The sequence below is a fragment of the Gigantopelta aegis genome, chromosome 15 (assembly GCF_016097555.1).
Source record: "Gigantopelta aegis isolate Gae_Host chromosome 15, Gae_host_genome, whole genome shotgun sequence".
NCBI lineage: Eukaryota > Metazoa > Mollusca > Gastropoda > Neomphalida > Peltospiridae > Gigantopelta > Gigantopelta aegis.
Window position 1 is genome coordinate 27140282 of NC_054713.1, and position 25030 is coordinate 27165311.

The 25030-nt window shown below is 38.0% G+C and overlaps 1 protein-coding gene across 1 annotated transcript in view; it reads right to left on the reverse strand.

Moving 5' to 3' along the window:
• LOC121389743 (TPR repeat-containing protein DDB_G0287407-like) overlaps positions 1-25030 on the reverse strand; it is a 78335-nt gene that overhangs the window by 49314 nt on the left and 3991 nt on the right. The window contains exons 2-6 of the mRNA XM_041521392.1: positions 23498-23683; positions 21249-21386; positions 19788-19826; positions 18398-18578; positions 16440-16577 (exon numbers count right to left, since the gene is read on the reverse strand). Coding sequence (XP_041377326.1) covers positions 16440-16577; positions 18398-18578; positions 19788-19826; positions 21249-21386; positions 23498-23683 — 682 coding nt within the window. The remainder of the gene's footprint in view (positions 1-16439; positions 16578-18397; positions 18579-19787; positions 19827-21248; positions 21387-23497; positions 23684-25030) is intronic.

Below are 25030 nucleotides of genomic sequence, written 5' to 3' on the forward strand. Positions count from 1 at the left end.
CCGATGGCCTAACCATGATGCCACCGAGGCCGGTCGAGGACTGATTAAGATCACTGATTCCAAAAACGATGGTAATGCACTATTCATATTTCACACTGTTTAAATGATGTTTTTTTCCTCATGTATAAAATTGGAGGATGTTGTTTGTTCAAATTAACATTCGGTGCAGATCACATGACCTTCCATACTCCAGATCAACAATGCCAAATAATTTAAATTGTATGCTTTTTTATGCTATATATTTTATGTTTCATTAAAAACTCTAACCTTAATTTTCAGCTCTTCTATCCTGTCAAAAGTGCCAACTACCTCCAAAAGTAGTAAGTTGTGTAGAACTTGATCAGGGTGTTACAAAGTAATTTGGTGATTATGTTGATTACCACTGTTTGAAGTTTGGAACCAGGGGCCTATTTCACTAAACATCGTAAGTTACGTTTTGCACGTAAACGTAAATCTACGACTTAAGAGTATTTCACAAGAAGTGTAAACGTAAGTGAGTAAAGTTAGACGTAAATCTAAGAGTGCCCTCAGCCACAACTAGTAGCACAATTAAATTGTTATATTCACTACGATAATTCATAAAATGGTAACACTTTTGGTTTTTATAAAGTGTTTAACAAATTAATTCTCTTTATTAATCCAGTGATAGTCAGTTTTGTTACCCGTGTCATTTGTTCCACTGAGGGCGGGATTCAGCTCAGTCACTTGAGTGCTCGCTTGAGGTGCTTGCGTCGCAAGATCGAACCACTTCGGTGGATCTATTCAACTGGGCTTTTTTTTTGTTCCAACCAGTGCATCACAACTGGTTAAAGGTCGTGGTATGTGCTTTCCTGTCTGTGCGAAAGTGCATATAAAAGATCCCTTGCTGCATTAGAAAAAAAATATAGCGGGTTTCCTCTGTCAAAATTACGAAATGTTTGACATCCAATAACCAATAAATCAATGTGTTCTAGTGGTGTCGTTAAACAAAAACAAATATTTGTTTTGATCCACTCAATGTTTTATTTTTCAAATAGGCTGATAGCATTCAATTAAGACGAGTCTGCATACTTGCTGTTATATGCAAATGTATGCAGCAACAAACCAGACAATATTTTTTCCCCAGTACCTACAATGTATTTCCTGTAACAGCTCCCATTAAATCTGGGCCAACGACTGCTGCTGAAAAGAGCAATGATCAGTTTGCATTCTGTGCCACCGACGTCACAAGGACAAACTCAGCGAATTTCGACTGCACGGAACAGAAGTGATCGGCGAAGGGAACAGCCGATAACCGGAACTTTACAGGTACCGGAAAATGGTGGCGCCCATGCATTCCAACACCAATTAGATTCGGACGGTCACTTGTCAGTGGACGATCTCATGCGACTGTGGGGCAACGGCAACACGGCGATGACATCTACGACCAATGAAACACTGGGCAACGACGGTAAGGCCTTAACATTCGATCCTTTCTTATTCCTTGGAACATCGGAGGTAAAAAAGGGACCTACCATTGCATAACCGACTACATTTCTCTGCCACTTAAAGATCAGCGGTTCAGGGATAGCGATTCCGGATTGGAACTGTCAGTTACCAACGGTAAATTATCAGTCAGTGACAGGAAATTGCCTTTAGATAAAGTCAATAATCCACAATATTTTGAAGCTAGTCTTAAGATTTTAAGAGAAATGGTTTGCATGGACAGAGTGATTACATCTGTTATCATGGACTACATTGGCTACTTGATCAAAATCTCGACCATGGCCCAAGTTTTCCAGTGGCAATCCATCTTGGTGTATGACCGAGAATATAGGAAAGCACAAGCTGATCAAGGCTTCAGCTGGGGTGCTGACAACTCCTATCTAATGCAGCTGTTATTGAAAGCAGAGGGAGATAAAGGTCAGGGGACCCTATACCAAGGACCAGCTAGAGTTGTGGGACGAAACCAGCAATTGTGCAGATACAAAACCAACCCAAACAGTGGCCGCCAAATATGTGAGATTCAATGGCCGGTATGGATGTAAACTACAACATTTTAGTTATTCTCATGTCTGTTTGACCTGCTTCAGCAACTATTCAGATTTTATACACAGAAAGAACACTGAGCAGAACTCTGACTCGGAGAGGTACGACATGTCGAAAAACTAATCGGTCCAGGGTGTGAGTGTAGAGAGGCTGCAGCTTTAACAACGGGTGTGTCTCTTTCAAACTATTTTCATGTGTGGGATAAATGTTTAAAATATGACACTGACAAAGAATTTCTTCTTAAAGGCTTGCTATCTGGTTTTGAACTTGTGGACAGTGATAAACAGTGCTTAGTGGAGGAAGTCGAAGTGAATAATCACTTATCGTCAGTGGCAACTTACAAAACATCCCTTGAAAATCAAATCCATGATGAACTGATTGAAGGTAATTACATCAGAACTGGTAAAAAAATCCAAAGTGGTTTCGGCACTTAGTGCTATTCCAAAATCAAACGGTAAAGAAATAAGACTGATTCATGATTTTAGCAAACCAGATAACCTAGGAGTAAATAACTATGCCACGAAAGACCCCTTTTTCTTTCAGTCCATTCAAGATGTACTGCAGATGATAAAGCCAGGATGGTTCCTTGCCAAAGTGGATCTTAAATCAGCGTATCATTCGGTGAGAATCCATCCTAATTTTAAGTTTACAGGACTTAAGTGGACATTTGAAGGAGATGCACATCCCACTTATATGTTTGACAGTCGCTTACCTTTTGGGGCTAGAAAAAGTCCTTCTATATTCTCACGACTAACACAAGCAGTATGTCGAATTATGGCCCGCAAAGGCTACCAGTCAATTGTATGTTACCTAGATGATTTTCTCATAACAGGACCTAATTTTCAGGAATGCTTAGCTGCATATAATTCATTGCTAGCCCTACTGAGATCACTAGGTTTTAAGATCAACTGGCAAAAAGTAATAGACCTGTGTCAGAAATTAGTGTTCCTGGGAACTGAAATTGATACCGTTATGGGTACCATTAGCTTAGAACAAAAGAGAGTGAATGAATTACAGGATATTTTGTCTTCATTTCTTAAAAAGAAACGGGCTACAAGAAAGCAGCTTGAACGTTTAGCGGGAAAGTTATCTTGGGCGTCATGTGTGCTCCCCTGGTCTCGTTTACACATTAGACGTATTTTCGATTTGATGATACAGTTAAAAAACAGCAAGCATAAGTGCAGGATTTTATCAATATTACCAGATATTCGGTGGTGGCTGGCCTATATTCATACAGGTAACCATACAAAGTTGATATGGGATGAACGACCCACTATTCCAGTGTTTTGTGATGCTTCTTTATATGCAGGGGGAGCTTTCTCCTTAGGAGCCTGGATATTTACTCACTGGAAGTCTGATCGGTCTCATCTTGAGAGTACACATATCAATATTAAAGAACTGGCCATGGTGTTAGAAGCTGCCAAAAGCTGGTGCAAATAGTGGAGCAGTCACAGAATTGCAATTTTTACAGATAACACTGTGACAGCAGCAATTATTAACAAAGGAACTTCACCTTGCTCAGAATCAATTGGTATCCTGTAAGAACTTAGTTATTTGTGTCTCAAATATAACTTCTCAATTACAGCAACTCATATACCAGGAAAAGACAATTGCATAGCGGATGCCATTTCTAGATTATTCACCCCAGGTTACATTCAAAAACTATTATCATTGTTAGCAAATTGGTGTATGCCGCATTCATTACCCTGTGCATTCTGGTTACCGTGTCATATGTCAAATGCTGCTATAAACTTTTTATTTCTACAGATACGCGAGTGGCAGACTTTGTACACAAACTTGACTCAGAAGTGGCTTCGTGGTTATCACAGTGTTACGCAACATCCACTAAGACAACCTATGCTTCTCATAGACAAGCCTACTTAAATTTCTGTTTAAGTGCTGGGTGCACTCCAGTACCTGCTACCACGATGAATATTTGTTGATGAATATTTGTTGTTTTGCTGCTTTCCTGGGTCGTTCCAAATCGATCAATTCGGTTAAACAATATCTTAACATAATACGAGTCATTCACTTGGAATTGAATCTCCCTAACCCTCTGCAAGCCAACTACATGGTGAAATCGGTGTTGCAGGGTATGCAGAGAGTGAAAGGTGATACACAGTTACAAAAAGAACCCTTTTCACCCGAAATTCTTCTGAGTGTTCGATCCTGTCTGCAGCTTCACTCAGTGGTGGATGCACAGTTCTGGGCTGCCTTGTTGGAGTGCTTCTTCGGCCTTAGCCGAGATGGGAGTGCCTGTGTCAAAAGCTATACCAATGTGAATTCTCCTCATATTCTGGCCAGAAGGGATATTTCCTTTTCAGCTCAAGGCTGCTGTCTGGTGCTGCACGGTTCCAAAACTATTCAGTTCCAACAACGGATCCACACTGTTACCCTCCCCTTCTTCAAAGACCACCCCTTGTGTCCATACTACGATTTTTAGACTTAGCAGGAGACATACCAAACTCATTTCCGGGGTTTAGTTATAAAGTGGAAAATTCACTTCACATACTAACTGTGAACCTTTTTCGGACTTGCCTACAGTCAGTGTTAAAAGAACTCAAATTGTGCACTAAAACTTACAATACACATTCTTTGCGCAGAGGTGGCGGAACCTGGCTCCTTTAAGCAGGAGTTCTGCTACATCTTATAAAAATTCTTGGCGATTGGAAGAGTGACTGTGTTTTCAAATACCTGCAACCTGATGATAGTTCCAAGTTTAACTTGCTTCAGGGTCTTAAGCCTGCATTACCTAACTTTATCCGTTAACCTACTTCTACTCTGGAATGGGACTGGATTTCAGTTGATCTTCTTTTCGGTCTTCTTCAAGGAGAGGGGGTGTTTATATGTGTATTCTATGTATGTTGATTTTATTTGCCTAGTAGTATTAAGAATAAATTTGTATTGCCCAATTGTCTTGTGTTTTTAAGGTGAGGCTATATATTTAGCCGGGTTTAAAAACACAATACAGATTGGCCCTTTAAGGTATGCATTAATCTCGAGTACAGCGGTACTTCGGCTTACCATATACAGCTTGTTTAGCGCACGTGTTGTCAGGGACTCATCTGATTAGCTTGACATGCTTGGCGCAAACAGTCAAACGCGCTTCTTGCTAGCATCACAGAGGACAGCAGTCCCAGCTTTGCGTTTACAAATTTTTCCTTCCCACCTCCTCCCTGTGACAATTACCTGCTAGTTTATATTCATTGCTTGGGACTGGATTTCAGTTAATTTTCTTTTCGGTCTTCTTCAAGGAGCAGGGGTGTATTGCCTAGTAGTATTAGAACAAAATTTATTGAATAGAAAATTATGCCCAAGTGTTTTTAAGTTAACCACCAGTACTCATTGACTGGTTAACATAAATACCATAAATTACTTATTCGTATTGAGCAATAATTATATGCAGGGTTCGATTTCTTATGTGTGTGTGTATTTCTTACACACCCGTATATGGAATGACTTGTAGATCAATATCGTCTCCAACATATGTTGCAAATCACTTCTGAGACTTATGATTGGCTGTTCCGAGGTCATGACCCAAGTGTCTCGAGGAACTATAAACTGAGGACGTCATTTTAGTCCATCATTTACATCTATGGAGTCATCAACTTATACTTTTATCCTAATGTTCAGGCTTTTTGTATAATGTTTTCCCATTATACTATATTAAAATGACTTTTTATACTCCTATCTATGATGGGTTGTATTATGGTATGGCACTGTCCGTCAGTCCGTCCATCTGTTACCCTTTTCTTGTCCGGACCATATCTTGCATACAGATGCATACAGGACCATCAAACCTCACATGTAGGAACAACTTGGGATGGTCGACGGTGTGTCGCGTACTATTACTAGGTCATTAAGGGTGTGTAAGAAATAGATTAATGTACTCATGCCCGCTGGAGAGGACTGATCCTACAACTCGTGGTTTCCGAAAGTATCTACATGTACATTGTAACTCGCTTTCACTTGTTAGATACATTTGAAAATCAGTCGTTGTAAGATACATCGTGTCCAGTTTATTATTCTCTATGTCTACGTGTAGTGACTAAGGTTAGTGGTTGCTAATTGCAGGTCGGCACGTCACTTTCAAGAGTGGGCCAGTGAAGTGTTGCCTCTATTGTGGTGTTTAAATTGTGAGTGCATAAATAGTAGAAATCACTGTTTTCCACATCATTGTGATTATTATTATTATTATTATTGTTATTATTATTGTTGTTGTTATTGTTATTGTTATTATTATTATTTTATCTGAACATGCAGGTGCAAATATAGTAAACAAAAAAGAAAACAAAAACAAAGAGAGAGAGAATGAAAATAAATAAATAATAAAACAAAAATAATTAAAATAAAATAACAGCTGACCTACCCAATCTATTTTGTTCTCGCTATCTAAGGATCAAATACAAGTACTATTTAGTAGTGCACATGATGCTTTGACAAATACTGTATCCGGCACTCGTCATTTTGGTGCGATTTTCCCATTTATCAGTTAGTTTGTTTGTTTGGGTTTTTTTTTTTTTATGAAATACTCGATTATCTGCCGAAACCCTGTATTGAGAGAGACACATAATATCAAAGTAGAACGTCTTGCATACTTCCACATTTTTGTTCAATTTATTTTTTCTGTAATCTAATTAAATAATCGTCATGATACCTAAAAACATTTTGTCGAGCACGGAAGTTGTGGAAGTTACGGGTCAAAATCGCACAAAATTGCGAGTGGCAGACTTTGTATCATTTATATAGTAGGGATGGAAATTTGTGTTACAAATACATACACATGTATGGAGCCTCAGATTTTCCTTGTAGTTTGCACTTCAGTTCTTATTAATATTGTGGCCTACGAGTATGATGGTAGCTTTTGAGACTGTGTAAAATAATATTAAACTGATGGACAGAAATAAGGGATCACATATAGCGTAAATAGTGATTGGAATCAAAACCCACATCCACAGTGTTAGAATTTAACCATGTAACAATTACGGTGAAATACAGACATTACTATTGTAGTCGTAAATTAAATTCTGTCGACAATTCCAAGTATTTCTTTATTTCTTTCCATCAGTATATTTTCGATTATTGCAACTTTTTTTACTGTGTACCTTATATAATGCTTAAACATTTTCGATTAAATTGTAAATTTTTGCAAATTCAATGATTGTAGTCGCCAAAGAAAGTGTGGCGTGTCCGGGGGCGTCGAGGTTGAGGTTGGCGGTGGGTCTGGAGGGAGAGGGTCGAGGTTGGCAGTGGGTCTGGAGGGAGAGGGTCGAGGTTGGTGGTCGGTCTGTAGGGAAAGTGGCTAGGTTGACGATGGGTCTGGAGGGAGAGGGTCAAGGTTGGCGGTGGGTCTGAAGGGAGAGTGGTGAGATTGGCGGTGGGTCTGGAGGGAGAGGGTCGAGGTTGGTGGTGGGTCTGGAAGGCCAATAGCGACGTTGGCAGTGGGTCTGGTGGCAGAGTCGCGAGGTTGGCTGTTGATCTGGAAGGAGAGGGCGAGGTGGGCGTAGTGTCGAGAGGGAGAGTTGCGGGATGGGTGGGGTGTGAGGTGTGTATATTCAGAGGGGGATGGGTGGGTTGTCCAGAATGATTGGGGTGAGTATCCCAAAGGAGAGTCTTGTCTAGGAGAGAGGGGTAGGTATCCAGAAGATGAGGGGTGGGATGGGCGTGGGTGTCTAGAAGAGGGGTGGGTATCCAGAGGATGCAAAAATATACACTATTTTAATCTTTTTAAAGGGGTGGTGGGTGGAGAGAAATAATCCATAATTTACAAAAAGTTGAGACAATAAAATAGTAAAATATTATAAAATTAATTGGAGGTGTAGCAATATTATTTTGTTCAAGATTATTATTATTATTTTAAAAAATATACATTGTTTTTTTAGTATTTCGAGGAACAGGAACTTACTTTCATCCAAGTGCACCCGAACAGTGATTTTAAATATTATATAGTTTGACCCCAATAGCCGATGTATTAAACATTCATTCATCCATCCATTCATTCATCCATTCATTCATTCATACTTATTGTTGTCAAAACATTACCTATGCATGTGTTCAGACTTTCTGTTGATTTTATTTTACAGCACTGTGTATAAAACTAATATCTCACTGTCGTGTTTTACAAACTGAACACTCAGTGTACTACTTTATTCCAAAGCAACATGAGTAATTAACTCTTTATGTAAACTGACGATAGAGTGTCTATTTCAGTGTGGAAGACTGTGTATACAATGTATACTCAACTCTGTCGATGAATACTCTATGTCAGTGGAAATAACACCAGGTTGGCATAGCCATGTGAAAACAAAGAAAATCAAAAGAAAGAATATGAGACCTGAACAGAAAGAATACAAAAAAAGCAATACTAACAGGCCCAATACTTGTACTGATGCTGTGAGAACAACAAGAAGTCGGAGCGACTTTGGGTCGACAGATCTTCGATTCATAATTGACGAACCGAATGAAGTGGAGCATTTTTTTCTCCCACTGTCAATGATAAACCACCAGCTTTAAAAAAGTTTTACAAACTAAACAGTCAGTGTACTACTTTATTCCACAGCAACATGAGTAATTAACTCTATGTAAACTGACAATAGAGTGACTATTTCAGTGTGGAAGACTGTGTATACAATGTACATGTATACTCTACTCTGTCAATGAATACTCTATGTCAGTGGAAATAACACCAGGTTGGCATAGCCATGTGAAAACAAAGAAAATCAAAACAAAGAATATGAGACCTGAACAGAAAGAATACAAAAAAGCAATACTAACAGGCCCAATACTTGTACTGACGCTGTGAGAACAACAAGAAGTCGGAGCGACTTTGGCCTATTTAGTGTAAAAGTACTCCTTTTAGTATAGAAGTGCCATTTTTAGTGTCAAAATAACCTGTTTAGTGTAAAAGTGCCCTATATTTAGTGTCAAAGTGCCCTATTTAGTGTCAAAGTGCCCTATTTGTTGTAGAAGTGTAATTTTTAGTGTCAAAGTGCCATCTTTAAAGAAAAAAGTGTCATGTTTAGTGTTTGCTCATTTGTGTTAATCAAACTCGTTCATGACATTCTATTGTTATTTGAACACTCATACTTTGATCAGTACCACGTGACTAGCTGTCACGTCATGTGATTTGTTTAATACTCTGTTTTGTATCTGATATTTTGTTTTGGAAACAGCCCTATTTTTAGAGACTAGGGGCGATACGTAGCCCAGTGGTAAAGCACTCGCTTGATGCGCGGTCGGTCTAGGATCGATCCCCATCAGTGGGCCCATTGGGCTATTTTTTGTTTCAGCCAGTGCACCACGACTGGTATATCAAAGACTGTGGTACTGTATGTGCTATCTTGTCTGTGAGATGGTGCATATAAAAGATCCCTTGCTGCTAATCGAAAAGAGTAGCCCATGAAGTGGCAACAGCGGGTTTCCTCTCTCAATACATGTGTGGTCCGACACCATAGAACCGTAAATAAAATGTGTTGAGTATGTCGTTAAATAAAACATTTCCTTCTTCTTCTTCTTTAGAGACTAGTGTTGTAAACAAATTTTTCGAGACTGTTGACAATATATTTAAGGGAAAACAAATATCTCTGAAACAAGATCTTGGAAACAAAGTCTTCAAGACTTTTCATGATACATAACTATATCCTAAGGTCTCACTACACAGATCACTTCTGGGTGATAGATAGATAGATAGTTTAACGTGTCCATATACCACTAGGGTTTCGAACACTCCCATCCCGAGTCCGACCTGGGTGGCCTCGTTAAGGCCATTTGGGGGGGGGGGAGATAAGTTGGAGGTGGGCGGAATTTGCAATAAAATTTAGAAAAAGGTCAAAGACCTAAAACCAAATATGGAGAATAATCTTCATGTCTGGAAAAAACTGGAAAAAAGTCCCCAAAAATCAAATTAGAGTGCGGGACTGAAACTGTTTCTGGTGATTTGAGCAATTTAGACGGGCTGTCAAAACAAAGTGTGTTGGACTATTTATAAAAAAAATAAACATAAATTTTAGAACTGGAGCCAAAAGTTTAAAGTCCAACTAAGTCCTAAATCTGGAGGAAAGGTCGTTGGAAAGGTCACCGTCTATGGTGTCCCTAGGAAGTTCGTGACGTCGAGGTTGGGGGTGTACTGCCGGTAAACGGAGGCCGCTACTGTCCTGGTGATGGCTTCATAATCTTTCCCCGAAATGATTTTTAAAATCCGATGAATCATCGGGTTGTCCATGTTGGATAGCAGTAGCCCCAGATGGTAGACGCCTGACTGTCGGACGGTAAAACACAAGGCTGGTGAATCGCCCTCTAGCATTACTTTGTGTAATGCAAAGTCCCCCTCTGCACGGTTTGTTGGAAGCGGCTGGTATAAGTCGTGCTTCGGAACGTTGAAGAGCTGCCTGACGTCCTCTTTGTTGCACTTGACAAGCCGTTGGTGGCGCTGATGAAGTTTGCTGGCCTGTAGTGACCACTGTTCGGCTTGTCTCATGTCAGGTTGCGGCGGTCGACTAAGAGGAGGGCGTGGCTTGTCTTGTTGCTCGCTCTGTTGAGCGGTTGCCTTCCTCTTCACAACAGCGACTGATCGGGCCTGCGACTCAACAGGGGCCTTCCGTGGTGTCGGTGGCATCGCTGGAATCGCGAAGATCGGAGAGAGTGGGGGGTACCGTGGCGGCTCTTCGCACATTGGTGTGTTTAGAACTGCCCCTGGCGTCTCTGGCAGATCAACAATGGCAGGCTGAGCAGGCTCTGTCCGCTTCGTTGACTTGTCCGGTCGGGTTGGGGGTAGCGTCGCAGAAGGGGCCGCCGCCGGTGGTTGAGCCACCGGGTTTGACCCCCCCCTGTGCCGCCCCTGGCGCACGTTTCCTCTTCCTCCACCTCCTCTTCTTCTGTTGCACCAGTTCGCCGTACACCAATGTCACGGTTGCCCGTGACCCGGTGTATGTGATGCGATACTCGAAAAGGTTTCCATAAGAACAGGTGGGCGGGTATAGTTCCACTATAGTTCCTAATTGTGACATATGTTGTGGTTCATATTCACTTCTAGGAATTGGGGAAGACTTAAAACAATATGTATGTTTAATGGTAAGCCTTCTGGCTGTATTTTGCCCATGTTATTTTGTAATATTGTGCATTGACCTTTTGGGACATGGGTGTGTAGCGCAAGAGACAGCCGGAGTGAATCGGTTAATGAACCACCTGTTCGGACCGGTACTATACAGCCAGATACAGTCACATAGCAAAAAACTGAGGCGGAAATGTTCTCAATTTTGGAGTGAAAATAAATGCTTACATAATGTATGTTCGCAATGGTGTATGTTGTTAGTGTCAACGAGAACCCATTCTATTGGCAATCTCCATTTGAAGTTGGGCAATTTAACATGGGTTTCAAAAGCAGATGACATCTGTGTAGTGAGACCATAATGTAAAACATAAAATTACTGTTTATCACCAAAAATAAAATAGTTTTAAAGGTTTGATTGGGGGGTGGCATGACCCCATGCCCTTCCCCCAACGCAACTGATCAGCGCTTTCTAAACCAAATCAAATAAAATCAGTTTATTCATAAGTACATAAACAGCACCTTAAAATTATATTACACCCATAGCATGTCTTGTTTGGAAATGGGGGAGGTCTCCAAGCTTTAAATAATTAAAAACAATTGTGGGGTGTGGGGTTTAGCGTTACATGGGGAGGGAGGTTGTTTGAACAGCCTCTCAGGCTGTATCCATTACTTTCTTGGATTTGTGATTTTTTGTTATTAAAATATAAAATTAAAATTTGTTTCGTTTAACAACATTACTGGAGCACATTGATTTATTAACCATCGGCTATTGGATGTCAAACATTTAGTAATTTCGACATATAGTCTTAATGAGAAAACCCGACACATCTTTCCATTAGTAGCAAGGGATATTTTATATGCACCACCTATTGACAGGAGAACACATACCACGGCCAGCACTGGCTGGGATGAGAAATACTCCAACTGACCCATCAACGGGGATCGTCCCCAGATGGACCGCGCATAAAGGGAGGGCTTTACCACTTGTCTAAACTATTCATAATCAAATAATTTTAAAAGTTGATTTATGTGTATATATAGTACTTTGTATTCTGGGACTAATGTAGCCTAATCACTGTTAACCAGCCAAAAGAAGAAAAAGGAATGTTGGACTTCTTCCCCACATCCGATATTAAAATTTCCACTTCTATGGAACATTAATTTCCCTTACAGGGTCTCTTTGTCGGTGGTTCGGACGCTTGCATAGTATCCATTCTGAAAAGTCAGCTGTACCGAGATGTTTAGAGGGAATTTCCTTGATGTTGTCACCAAGAAATACCCTATCTTTTCTATCTTCATTTAATGAGAGTTCCCATTTTTCTTTACAATAAATATCACAAGTCATGACACACTAAGAGAACTTTATGATACCTTCGAAAATCCATCATATCTTAAATCTAACTAGCTATGATATGTCGTAGCTAAGATGGCTTCGAAAATATGGGCCCTGGACCGGCTCCTCCGTCCAGGACAGGAAAGGGTTGGACAGTGGCGTAGCATGGGCGGGGCCACCGGGGCAGGTGGAAGGGACTCGGGGAGTGCTAACGGTCCACTGGTTAGGGGGCACAATATCTGCCTTGCCACGGGCGCTGGCAACCCATGATATGCCTCGTGTGTTGGGGTGGGTGGGAGAAGGGACCGCCTACACTGTCAGGTGCAAGAGAGCACCAGCAGCCCAACCGGAGTCGGTAACAGAGGGTTGGTTTTGTGCTATGGAATTTGGAATGTCCCTTAGAATTAATGCCAAAGGGAAAGGGTGCACAGTTTGAATGAAGGAAATTGGGCACATTTTTTAACGATCCGCCAAAAATAAAAAAAGGGGAGCTACATGTTTCTGAACTTAGTATGCCGAGAGTAGCTCGTTAATGGGACCTAGTTGGTGCTGAGGTGTCTCCTTAGGTTGCCCATAGGGGCCCTTAGAAGGGCCTGATCGTGGCATAACAACCCAGGGGAGACTGACTCATTTGCAATTGTGTATTATATGGGGCCCTTTCTGGTGAATTACATGAACATGTGGAATTATACACACAGTGAACATCAGTTGACCGATTGTATATTCGAGACTTCTGGTGATTTGTTTCCCTTGAAAGTCTGTGTATTTGAGATGTCTGGTGATTTGCTGCAAGGCAGGCAAAAAAAGACCGTAAAAGATAATTGTTTTGCATACTTCGGATGGTGGTTAGGTTGTGGGGAGCATCATTGTATATAATTGTTAATATTATTGGGTGGGGGTTCGTTTTGTTTTTCGAGGTGGTAACACATTTTGCTAAACAAAGTTCCTTGTCCAATGATAGGGGTGTAGGGACTATGCCAACACATCTGTAATTCAATATGTGTGTAGATGAATTCTACTATATTTGATTTCATTATTCATAACAACAACAACAGACCCAGATAAAAACCTGTAACCAAGTTCCTTTTGGAAGTCACGCCAACTCGCATATTAACAAAGCAGCACACAAACGAGCGGCGATCGTTGGTCAAATCTGTGGTAAACAAGTATACAATGTTATTAATACAGCTAGTAGAGGGAATGTAATTGGGAGTTAGAGAGAATATACCGGGCCCGTAACAACATCACCCGATAAAACCTATATCTAAGTTCCTTTAGGAAATCACACTAACTCACATTTGTTTAACAAAGCAGCTCGCAGATGCAACAATCCTACCGATCGTTCGTTGGTTAAATCGGCCATAAACATAATATTGGTACAGCTAGTGGAGAAAGAGTAAATGGTGGCTAGAGAGAATATACATGTACCCGCAACAACAACAGCCCCAGATAAAAACCTGTAACCAAGTTCCTTTTGGAAATCACGCCAGAGGTGGATCTGGGAGAGGTGGGGGGGGACCAGGGGTCCACCCCCAAAATATTTTGCGATAATTTTATTATATATTAATTTTAATTTTTTTTACGATTCCCCTCCAAACCTCCACCAAAGTTCCCTTGGCATTCCACCTCATGTCACTGGGGCCCCCCTAAATGGATTTTCTGGATCTGCCACTGAAAGCAGCACACAAACAAGCCGCAATCATTGGTCAAATCGGCGGTAAACAAGTATACAATGTTACTGATACAGCTAGTAGAGGGAATATAATTGGGAGCTAGAGAGAATATACCGGGCCCGTAACAACAGTACCAGACAAAACCTATATCCAAGTTCCTTTTGGAAATCACGTTAACTCACATTTATTTAACAAAGCTGCTCGCAGATGTTGGGTAAATTGGCAGTAAACATGATATTGGTACAGCTAGTGGAGAAAAGTGGCTATAGAGAGAATATACCCGCAACAACAACAACAACAACAGCCCCAGATACAACCTCTACCAAAGTTCCTTTTGGAAATCACGCCAACTCGTATAGTAACAAAGCAGCATGTAAACAACTGGCGATCGTTGGGATCATTGGTCAAATCGGCGGTAAACAAGTATACAATGTTATAATTGATACAGCTAGCAGAGGAAATGTAATTGGAGGCTAGAAATAATATACCGGGCCTGTAACAACAGCACCAGATAAAATCTATAGCCAAGTTCCTTTTGGAAATTCCGCTAACCCGCATTTATTTAACAAAGCAGCTTGCAGACGAAACGATCTTTCGATCGTTGGTCAAATCGGCGGTAAACATAATGATATTGGTACATCTAGTAAAAAAGTAATTGGGGTTATTTATTACACACCAGTGTTAGATATTACTCATGTCATAACAATTACTTAATATCTAATTGGTGTAATATTGGCACACGCAGACGACTTGCTGGGTATTTTTATTATTATTATTATTATTATTTGTATGACGTCACTTTGCATCTCACTGCTTGTGAACAGTGTTGGTATCAAAACTGTTCACTTGTTTCATAAAAATGGTATGACAGGCAAGCTCGTTTAGTATTCTATAATGTTATTGGTACAGCTAGTGGAGAAAAGGCAAGTGGGGGCTAGAGGGAATACATCCACAATAAAAACAGCCCCAGATAAAACTTGTACCCAAGTTCCTTTTGGAAATTTATTAACAAAGCTGGCTGCAGACCCACGATCATTTGGACTATTGGTAAATTCGGCAGAGGGTATTTCAGGGTATACATAGCCCCTCCCGAAATTTTCTTTTTAAAAATATATTTTCCTGTGGAACATGACCCGACCTACCCTAAAAACCTCTCTCGCCAGTCTAGGCACCCCATTGCACAATTTTCTGCACATGCACCAGTATTGCTATATTGTTTTGTAACCCCAACACATAAATGTAGCTCACCAATCTAGACCCCCCCCCCCCCCCCTTACTTACATTCCTTCATACGTGTCTGCATTGGAAAAAAGATAAAAAGAAATGAATTGTTTTTTTAAAAACCACCTAAATAATAATACATGTAATAATGATAAAAATAAAGTGATTTTTTTTTTGGTTAGCAGCTTGTGACAGATGTCATGTAGGCAAGCCACCTGTAATTTTTGTTTGTCGATTTCGCTTCTTTTCTCTTGAAACCGCAATACGCCCTCCCCCCCCCCCCCCCCCCCAGCCACATGCAGTGACCTCCTTTTCCTTTTTCGTATATTAATAAAAAAAATTGTAAACAAATTATTTCATTAAATTTATATAACATGATATCGGCAGTTGACAACAACCGTCAAATAAAGAGGTCACAGGCTCACAGCAAGTGACAGGTACACACATTGCAGAATCAAAGTAAGTTTTTACTGGTGTAGAACAAAGTCGTCCCTCAAACAACTACCCACCCCAACCCCCAACCAATTTGTTTTGCTTTTTAATTATTATTATTTTAATCTGCGGCACATCAAAAACAGTCACTCGCATTAAAACGATCCCCATCATATATAATGAATTCTTCCACAGCTTGTGTGTCGGTTTCACAAAAGAATACTATGTTTCAGTTTTATGACTTGAAACTGTTGATAACAAAGTTTAAGCATGGTCAATATAACAACAATGAACAGTTTCACGAGTTGGGTGAAGTGCAAACATAATCACTGTTGAAATAAAAGTTTTAAAAATTGCCGATCAGCGATTTTTTAAAACTTTTTTTTTTTTTTTTAAACCGCCGAGCCGACCGCCAAAAGTGCCACTTTGGTTGGTTTGCATACTGTATATTAGAGAGATGTGAAAACAATTACCTTTGTCACTCATAACAACTGGTATATCAAAGCCTGTGGTATATGCTATCCTGTCTGCCAGATGGTACATATATAAAAGATCCCTTGCTACTGAGGGAAAAATGTAGCGGGTTTCCAATTTAAGACTGTAAGTTAGAATTATCAAATGTTTGACATCCAATAGCCAATGATTATTAAACCAATCTAATGGCTTAATCTATGCTAATGAGCAATAAATTTTTTATTTACACAGTGATATATAACAAACTTACTGCTACTGTTTCCTCCACAGCCAATGAAATGATAGATAACAATAAGCTCCTCTTCTGTTTCATTCAAGTGCTCCACCCAGTTACTAAGCAACGCAGACTTCCCACTTCCAGCAGGACCAGAAAGAAAGACATGTTTGTCTGTTGAAATAAAAAAAAATAAGGGAAAGTTTACCTGCAAACTAAATCCAAACCATATTTTTTACAGAATGGTAAACAATTAGTCATTGGATGTGTAATATGCATCAGTGTTGTAGCTAGGATTTTGACAGGGCAGGGTGCTAATTTATTTATTGGGCATTTTTAATGCAAAAGTCATATTTTTTAAAGGCAAGTGCTGGATATTATCAAATTCATATTCATAGCAATTCATGAAAATTATTTATGTAGTTATATAGATATGGATGAACACATTGATTTTCTTTTTATTTATGCTTCTTTTTAATTTACTAACCTTTTTTCGGGGGAGGGGGACAATCAGTTTAAAAAAAACAAATATCTTATTCTTAAATTTGGATTTTTGATTAAAAAGAACATTCATGGCTATAGGTAATATTATTGTACCAATGCACTAAATATAGACACAATTAAACTATAATTATGTTAGATAGTCTAAAACAAAAATATACTCCCTTTTTTGTGTTGTATATTTAGTATTTATCATTTATACCATTATGTAATATAAAATAAAGAAATGAAATAATTAAAAGAAATCTACAAATGAAAAAAAGAGAAAGAAATAAAAAGAAATAAAGACATAAATGAACAAACAAATAAATAAATTGGCATACGGATATATTTGCAATAAGTTGCTAACTGCATTTAATTTCGGACACTTTAAAAACAGTTAGCACACTTTTGCACACATGCTTTTATTAAAACACACAGTAACAGTTATACCTACATGTACATACATCAAGTAAACAGTGTTGCTATACTTTGCTTTGTGCCATATAATAAGGATGCAATTAATGTCACATTTATAAGGACCAGTTACACAACACCAGTTAAAATTATATGCATCTTGCATGGTTACCAGCCTCAGTGGCATCGTGGTTAAGCCATCGGACATAAGGCTGGTAGGTACAGGGTTCGCAGCCCAGTACTAGCTCTCACCCAGAGCGAGTTTTAACGACTCAGTGGGTAGATGAAAGGCCACTATACACCCTCTTCTCTCTCACTAACCACTAACAACTAATAACTAACCCCCTGTCCTGGACAGAGAGCCCACATAGCTGAGATATGTGCCCAGGACAGCGTGCTTAAACCTTAATTGGATATAAGCATGCAAAATAAGTTGAAATGAAATGTATCTTGGTTTGGGTATTTGCAAAGGCCACCTAATATCATAAAAATCGTTAATATAGCAATTACTTTCCAAACGTCGCACTTGACGGTCTGTTGAAGTTTTATCTTGATGGTCTACTTTCAACTGGGTGTTTGCTTAATTAGTTAATTAATTTGTGATCATGTGTGTGACAGTGTGAGGTTACATGTATTTCTCAATCAAGCACGTTGAGACTGGCTGCTTGCTTGTCTGCAACGACTAACGATAGAAAAAACGACCAACAATAGAACAGAATAAACATTCCACCATTTTGTTGTCGGCTTTCACACTTGTGACCAAATGATATATTGTCAAACGTGTTTTAGTAGGGAATTCAGACCCATGTGATAATCAGGGGCAGAGCCTCGAGAAATGCGGCACAAAACAGGGGCAGGGTGCAGCGGCCTTCGATTTACTGTTAGTTACAACACTGATGTATGATGAGGTGCTGATCATACCATGGTGGGTTTGATAAAGTCATAATCAGGTGCCTTGATGAACCACAGTAATTACTACAATGTCGTTTCTACATTCATTAAGAAATTAACAAACTCTCATTGCTATGGCTGAACCAATGGGATGTCTTTAAACTGCAATGAATACAATATAAATTTAATTGGTGTAAATATATTACCATGTTTCCTGTGGTCGTCAAGTTGCTGAAAGTAGTTATCTCCCCCGACATACACCCGACGAGTGCTCATCATCAGGTTGTCGTGATCGACCAGCATCTCGGCACGGGGCGAGAGTTCTGTCTGCGGTTTCAGAATCTCATTTAGATACTTGCTCAAAGTTTCAAATATTAACTCGGCAAACTGAAATAAGCAGTCAGCATGTGAAGATTAATATATGAGTACATGTATAGAAATAAAAAGAAATAAAGAAATGTTTTATTTAACGACACACTCAACACATTTTATTTACGGTTATAATATTGGCATCAGACATATTATTAAGGACCATACAGATATAGAGAGAGAAAACCCGTTGTCGCCACTTCCTGGGCTATATTCTTTTTGATTAGCAGCAAGGGATCTTTTATATGCACCATCCCACAGACAGGGTAGTACACATGTACATACCACGGCCTTTGATATACCAGTTGTGGTGCACTGGCTGGAACGAGAAATAGCCCAATGGGCTCACCGACGGGGATCGATCCCACACCGACTGCACATCGAGCAAGCGCTGTACCACTGGGCTACGTCCCACCCCTGAGTACAAAATGTACATACATGTAGATGCAGGTATTTGTCTAAGCTAAACATAACATACCGGTAAATATTAATAACATGTGGTTGAAAAAAATAATTTAACAACACCACTAGAGCACATTGATTTATTAATCATTGGATATCAAACATATATATTTAGTAATTTTTACATATAGTCTTAGAGAGAAAACCTGCTACCTTTTTTTCGTTATTAGCAAGAGATATTTTATATGCACCGGCATCCCACAGTAAGGATAGCACACACCACGGCCTTTAGTATACCAGTCATGGTGCACACAAAATAGGCACTGAATGTGGGGATAATTACTTTTTTGGATTCCGTTAGTATCATAAAAATTATGTAATACAAATATTTTAGGATTCCGTCTCAATCATACATTTTAGATTGCCATCATGTATTACTCTTACCAAAATAAAAGACTGGAGACCATTTCAAAGTTAATTACATATCTAACTTAAACATCTCAAAAGAAAAAAGAAAAATATGTTTTATTTAACGACACACTCAACACATTTTATTTACGGTTATATGGTGTCAGACATATGGTTAAGGACCACACAAATATTGAGAGGAAACCCGCTGTCGCCACTTCATGGGCTACTCTTTTCGATTAGCAGCAAGGGATCTTTTACATGCACCATCCCACAGACAGGATAATACATACCATGGCCTTTGTTACACCAGTTGTGGAGCATTGGCTGGAACGAGAAAAGCCCAATGGGACATCTCAAAATAAACACTCCAATATTTATATTATAATACTTCCTAGATGACATTGTATTTCTTACCTCATGTGGATGTTTATATTCCATATCAATGGCAAGACACTGGAACAAAAAAACATGGTAAAATAAAAAATAAACCTACAAAATATAAAAAAATTGTGTTTTGACCAATAATATTAAGCTTTAACACAAAAGAATTCTTGTAGTTTTGTATCATTTCAAAGACAGAGAAAAAGTATATTGTTATCACTACAGGTTATCATATCAACTTAAGAGTCAATGCTCACATATCGATTATTAATCAATTAGAATATTGTTTTAGACTCCATACTGGCCAAGACCTTGCTCTTGCTTGGGCAATACAAAAATCCTGACACACGTTTCATAAAATCAGTACAACACACAAGCTTGTTTAATAATCTCTATATACTATTTGGTATCAGTATCATATCAACACCAATTTACTGTACTGAACAAATTTCAAAATACTGAAATTTTGGTACTGAACACTGCATGTTATCCGCCATTTAGTAAAGCACTAACAATATATTTGACGAATGCAAAATAACTGAAAAGAAGTGAGAGATGAGGGCCTTGCGTATTGAATTTAATTTAATTTAGATGAAATTAGCGGGTGAGACTTAACTCGGAAATGTACTTAAAGCCGAGTATACCAAAAATACTGCTCGATATCGGTATTGGTATTAGTATTGTATCATCAATACCGAATACTGTACCGATACCAAGGTAAATCATCCCAAAAATACTGATACCGATAACGAACCTGAAATTTCAATATCACCCAGCTCTACCCAACGTTGTAAAATATCACAATGGTTAAAGAACCAGTTCAACTATACTATATACACTATATATGCATACAAGTGTACAAACAACATCTCTTTAAACAAGCAGACTAAATATAAATGAATATTTTCTTTTATAGATTTATTTAGTTTGTAAAGTAAATTCCTCCAAATTGATCAGTTAAATTAGTGAATTAATTAGACAGCTGAACAAAACTATTGGCTAATTTTGTTTGCCTTTCTTAGTGATCATCTATTTTTGTTTTATTTTACATAAGAATGAGGGACAACCTTTCTAAAAATAGATTATTTGCATAATTAAGCTTTGACATGCACACCAACCTTACTTTTTTGTTCCGTTTGCCAATTATGATATTTTATTTATTGAATAACTTTGTATGTTGTATGTATGTAGCATAATAATAAAAACATACAATCAAGTTTGTGAATTCAAGGCAAGATCATTTAGATAATCAGTTAGATATATGTATATGAACTGATAAATAATAATTTTTTCCAACATGATTGATAAATTAACAGATTCTATAATTATACCTGCTCCAGCTCTGAGAAAGAGTATGCTATGAATTCAATGGGAAATTGTCATGACCACAAGGCTTCTATATGGCAATATTAATCAGGGGCCCTTAAACAAATTAATTTCAACCCCTGCTTAAATATCTAACTTTACAGAGCTGCATGCAGTGGCTATACTTACTTTGTCTTTGGTCTCTTTGACTTCTGTCTTTAAACTGTCCATCTGTTGTGCTGCTTCCACGCTCTCTGACAAATACTTCAGGGCCATCGATTCTTTACCCAGTTCCATATATTGCTTGTATTTATCATCGTCAAACTTCTACAAGAGATAATCACATTGTTTATATACTTATCACTATCATATTTCTACAAGAGATAATCACATAATTTCTATACTTATCATCATCAATTTTACAAGAAATAATCACACAGCTTTTATACTTATCATTGTCAATTTCTACAAGAGATATAACATTGTTTCTATACTTATCATCATATTTCTACAAGAGATAATAACATTGTTTCTATACTTATCATCATATTTCTACAAGAGATAATCACATAATTTCTATACTTATTATCATCAATTTTACAAGAAATAATCACATTGTTTCTATACTTATCATCGTCATATTTCTACAAGAGATAATCACATAATTTCTATACTTATCATCATATTTCTACAAGAGATAATCACATTGTTTCTATATTTATCATCATATTTCTAAAAAAGATAATCACATTGTTTCTATACTTATCATCATCAATTTCTACAAGAAATAGTAAAATTGTTTTTATATACTTATCACCATCATATCTTTCTACAAGAGATAATAACATAATTTCTAATTCTGTAATTATCATCATATTTCTACAAGAGATAATCACATCATTTCTATACTAATCATCATATTTCTACAAAAAATAATCACATCATTTCTATACTTATCATCATCAATTTCTACAAGATATAATACCATTGTTTCTATACTAATCATCGTCATATCTTTCTACAAGAGATAATAACATAATTTCTAATTCTGTAATTATCATCATATTTCTACAAGAGATAATCACATCATTTCTATACTAATCATCATATTTCTACAAAAAATAATCACATCATTTCTATACTTATCATCATCAATTTCTACAAGATATAATACCATTGTTTCTATACTAATCATCGTCATATCTTTCTACAAGAGATAATAACATAATTTCTATACTTATCATCATCATATTTCTACAAGTGATAACCACATCATTTATACACTTATCATCATCATATTTCTACAAGTGATAATCACATTGTTTCTATACTTATCATCATATTTCTACAAGTGTTCATCACATCATTTCTACACTTATCACTCATATTTCTACAAGAGATAATCACATAATTTCTATACTTATCATCATCATATTTCTACAAGTGACAATCACATTGTTTCTATACTTATCATCATCATATTCTACAAGCATTATTAATCATGTCGTTTCTACCCTTGTATTATCATTAAATGTCTACAAGAGATAATCACGTCTGGTTCTGAGGGAATTCCGGTTTATAGTTGGTCCGCTTCAATTGTACTTGTTTGACATGCACACACATATATTAAACACAATTGTACTTGTTTGTTCAATTGTAATTGTTGAAGTTTGTCTTATTGCCCTGCCTTCTGGCCTTAATACCCTAAAAACATCTCCATCAGTCAAAGCCAAATTGGAGGCCTGTATCCCTGAAGATACATACATGTATGTATCATGAAAAAACGTGAACTGGGCTACCCCATAAACTGGTCTATTTACGTCCGATTTGTTTTCAAGAAATATGCATATGATTGAACCCTGACATCAAAATACTTTTGTTGAATTAAGAAAACCTTCCCAAAAACAAAGTGCATAAAGTAGACATTCAAAATATTTTTATACATAGGGAAATGAATACAAGAGGGCCATTTTGCACTGTTGACAATTAATTTGAATTAAATGGCGTGTAATATTAAACAAACCTAAATAAACTAAAGTTTTACACAGCTGTCATTGTCAAAGTTTTGTCTGCTTTGCAGATTCATTGCATAAGAGTTTTCATGACATCACATGACATGCGTCACTCTTGAAAACAATAGCCTGGTTTACGGGAGTAGCTGAAGAATGTCAACATTAGACTACGACATGCATTTAATCTTTTCACAACAGAAAATGGAATGAATATTAACATTATTTTGTGTTAGTTGATTTTGACAATAAAATGAACAAGGTAAAACATTATTTTATCAAATCGATCGTATAGATCACAATGCGCGTTTACAGAAAGCATTTCTTGTTAATAGGCCGGTTCACGGTTACTCAAGGATACACTCAATCCCACCCACTGCCAGACAATGAAGAAAAACAAGTGTAACTGTTGATTTTCAACATGCAAACCTTGGCTCTAAAGCAGATGATTGTGGGCATCTCTCCAGGATTGTTCAGATGACCGTGATGGAACTCTACCTCCGTCATGCTGCGATCCCAATAGTCCTCAACCCACGGGTAGTTTATAACTGCATTGTCAAAATTCTTCTCAAGAAGGCCATGACTTGCACCATGGGCACTATGCCAACCATACCTCTGTTAAAACATGTACAAATAAATAAAATCTGATGGGACATTAATACATGTATGGTTATGAAAGAAATCACAAGATATCTGTATACTGTCAAAGAGAAGTATGTGGTTATGAAAGAAGTAACATGATATCTGTATACTGGTCAGACAGGCATATGGTTATGCAAGAAGTAACATGATATCTGTATACTGGTGAAACAGACATGTGGTTATGCAAGAAGTAACATGATATCTGTATACTGGTGAAACAGACATGTGGTTATAAAGAATTAACATGATATCTGTATACTGGTGAGGCAGGCATGTGGTTATGCAAGACGTAACATGATATCTGTATACTGGTGAGACAGGCATGTGGTTATGAAAGTAGTAACATGATATCTGTGTACTGGTAAGACAGGCATGTGGATATAAAGAAGTAACATGATATCTGTATACTGGTGATACAGGCATGTGGTTATGAAAGTAGTAACATGATATCTGTATACTGGTGAAACAGGCATGTGGTTATAAAGAAGTAACATGATATCTGTATACTGGTGAGGCAGGCATGTGGTTATGCAAGACGTAACATGATATCTGTATACTGGTGAGACAGGCATGCATGTGGTTATGAAAGTAGTAACATGATATCTGTGTACTGGTAAGACAGGCATGTGGATATAAAGAAGTAACATATCTGTATACTGGTGATACAGGCATGTGGTTATGAAAGTAGTAACATGATATCTGTATACTGGTAAGAAAGGCATGTGGTTATGAAAGTAGTAACATGATATCTGTATACTGGTGAGACAGGCATGTGGTTATGAAAGTAGTAACATGATATCTGTATACTGGTGAGACAGGCATGTGGTTATGCAAAATGTAGCATGATATCTGTATACTGGTGAGATAGGCATGTGGTTATAAAGAAGTAACATGATATCTGTATACTGGTGATACAGGCATGATTGAAATTTTTGGCCAGTATCCCAGTTGGATACTAACATTTCAAAATCTAGTATCCCACCTGAGAATTTAGTATTATATGGTATCCCGGTGGGATACTGGGTTCTTGAAGTCTGGTATCCAAAATTAAATTCTGGTATCCCCGGGATATCGGGATACCGTTAATCTCGAACACTGTACAGGCATGTGGTTATGAAAGTAGTAACATGATATCTGTATACTGGTGATACAGGCATGTGGTTATAAAGAAGTAACATGATATCTGTATACTGGTGAAACAGGCATGTGGTTATAAAGAAGTAACATGATATCTGTATACTGGTAAGACAGGCATGTTGTTATGAAAGTAGTAACATGATATCTGTATACTGGTGAGACAGGCATGTTGTTATGAAAGTA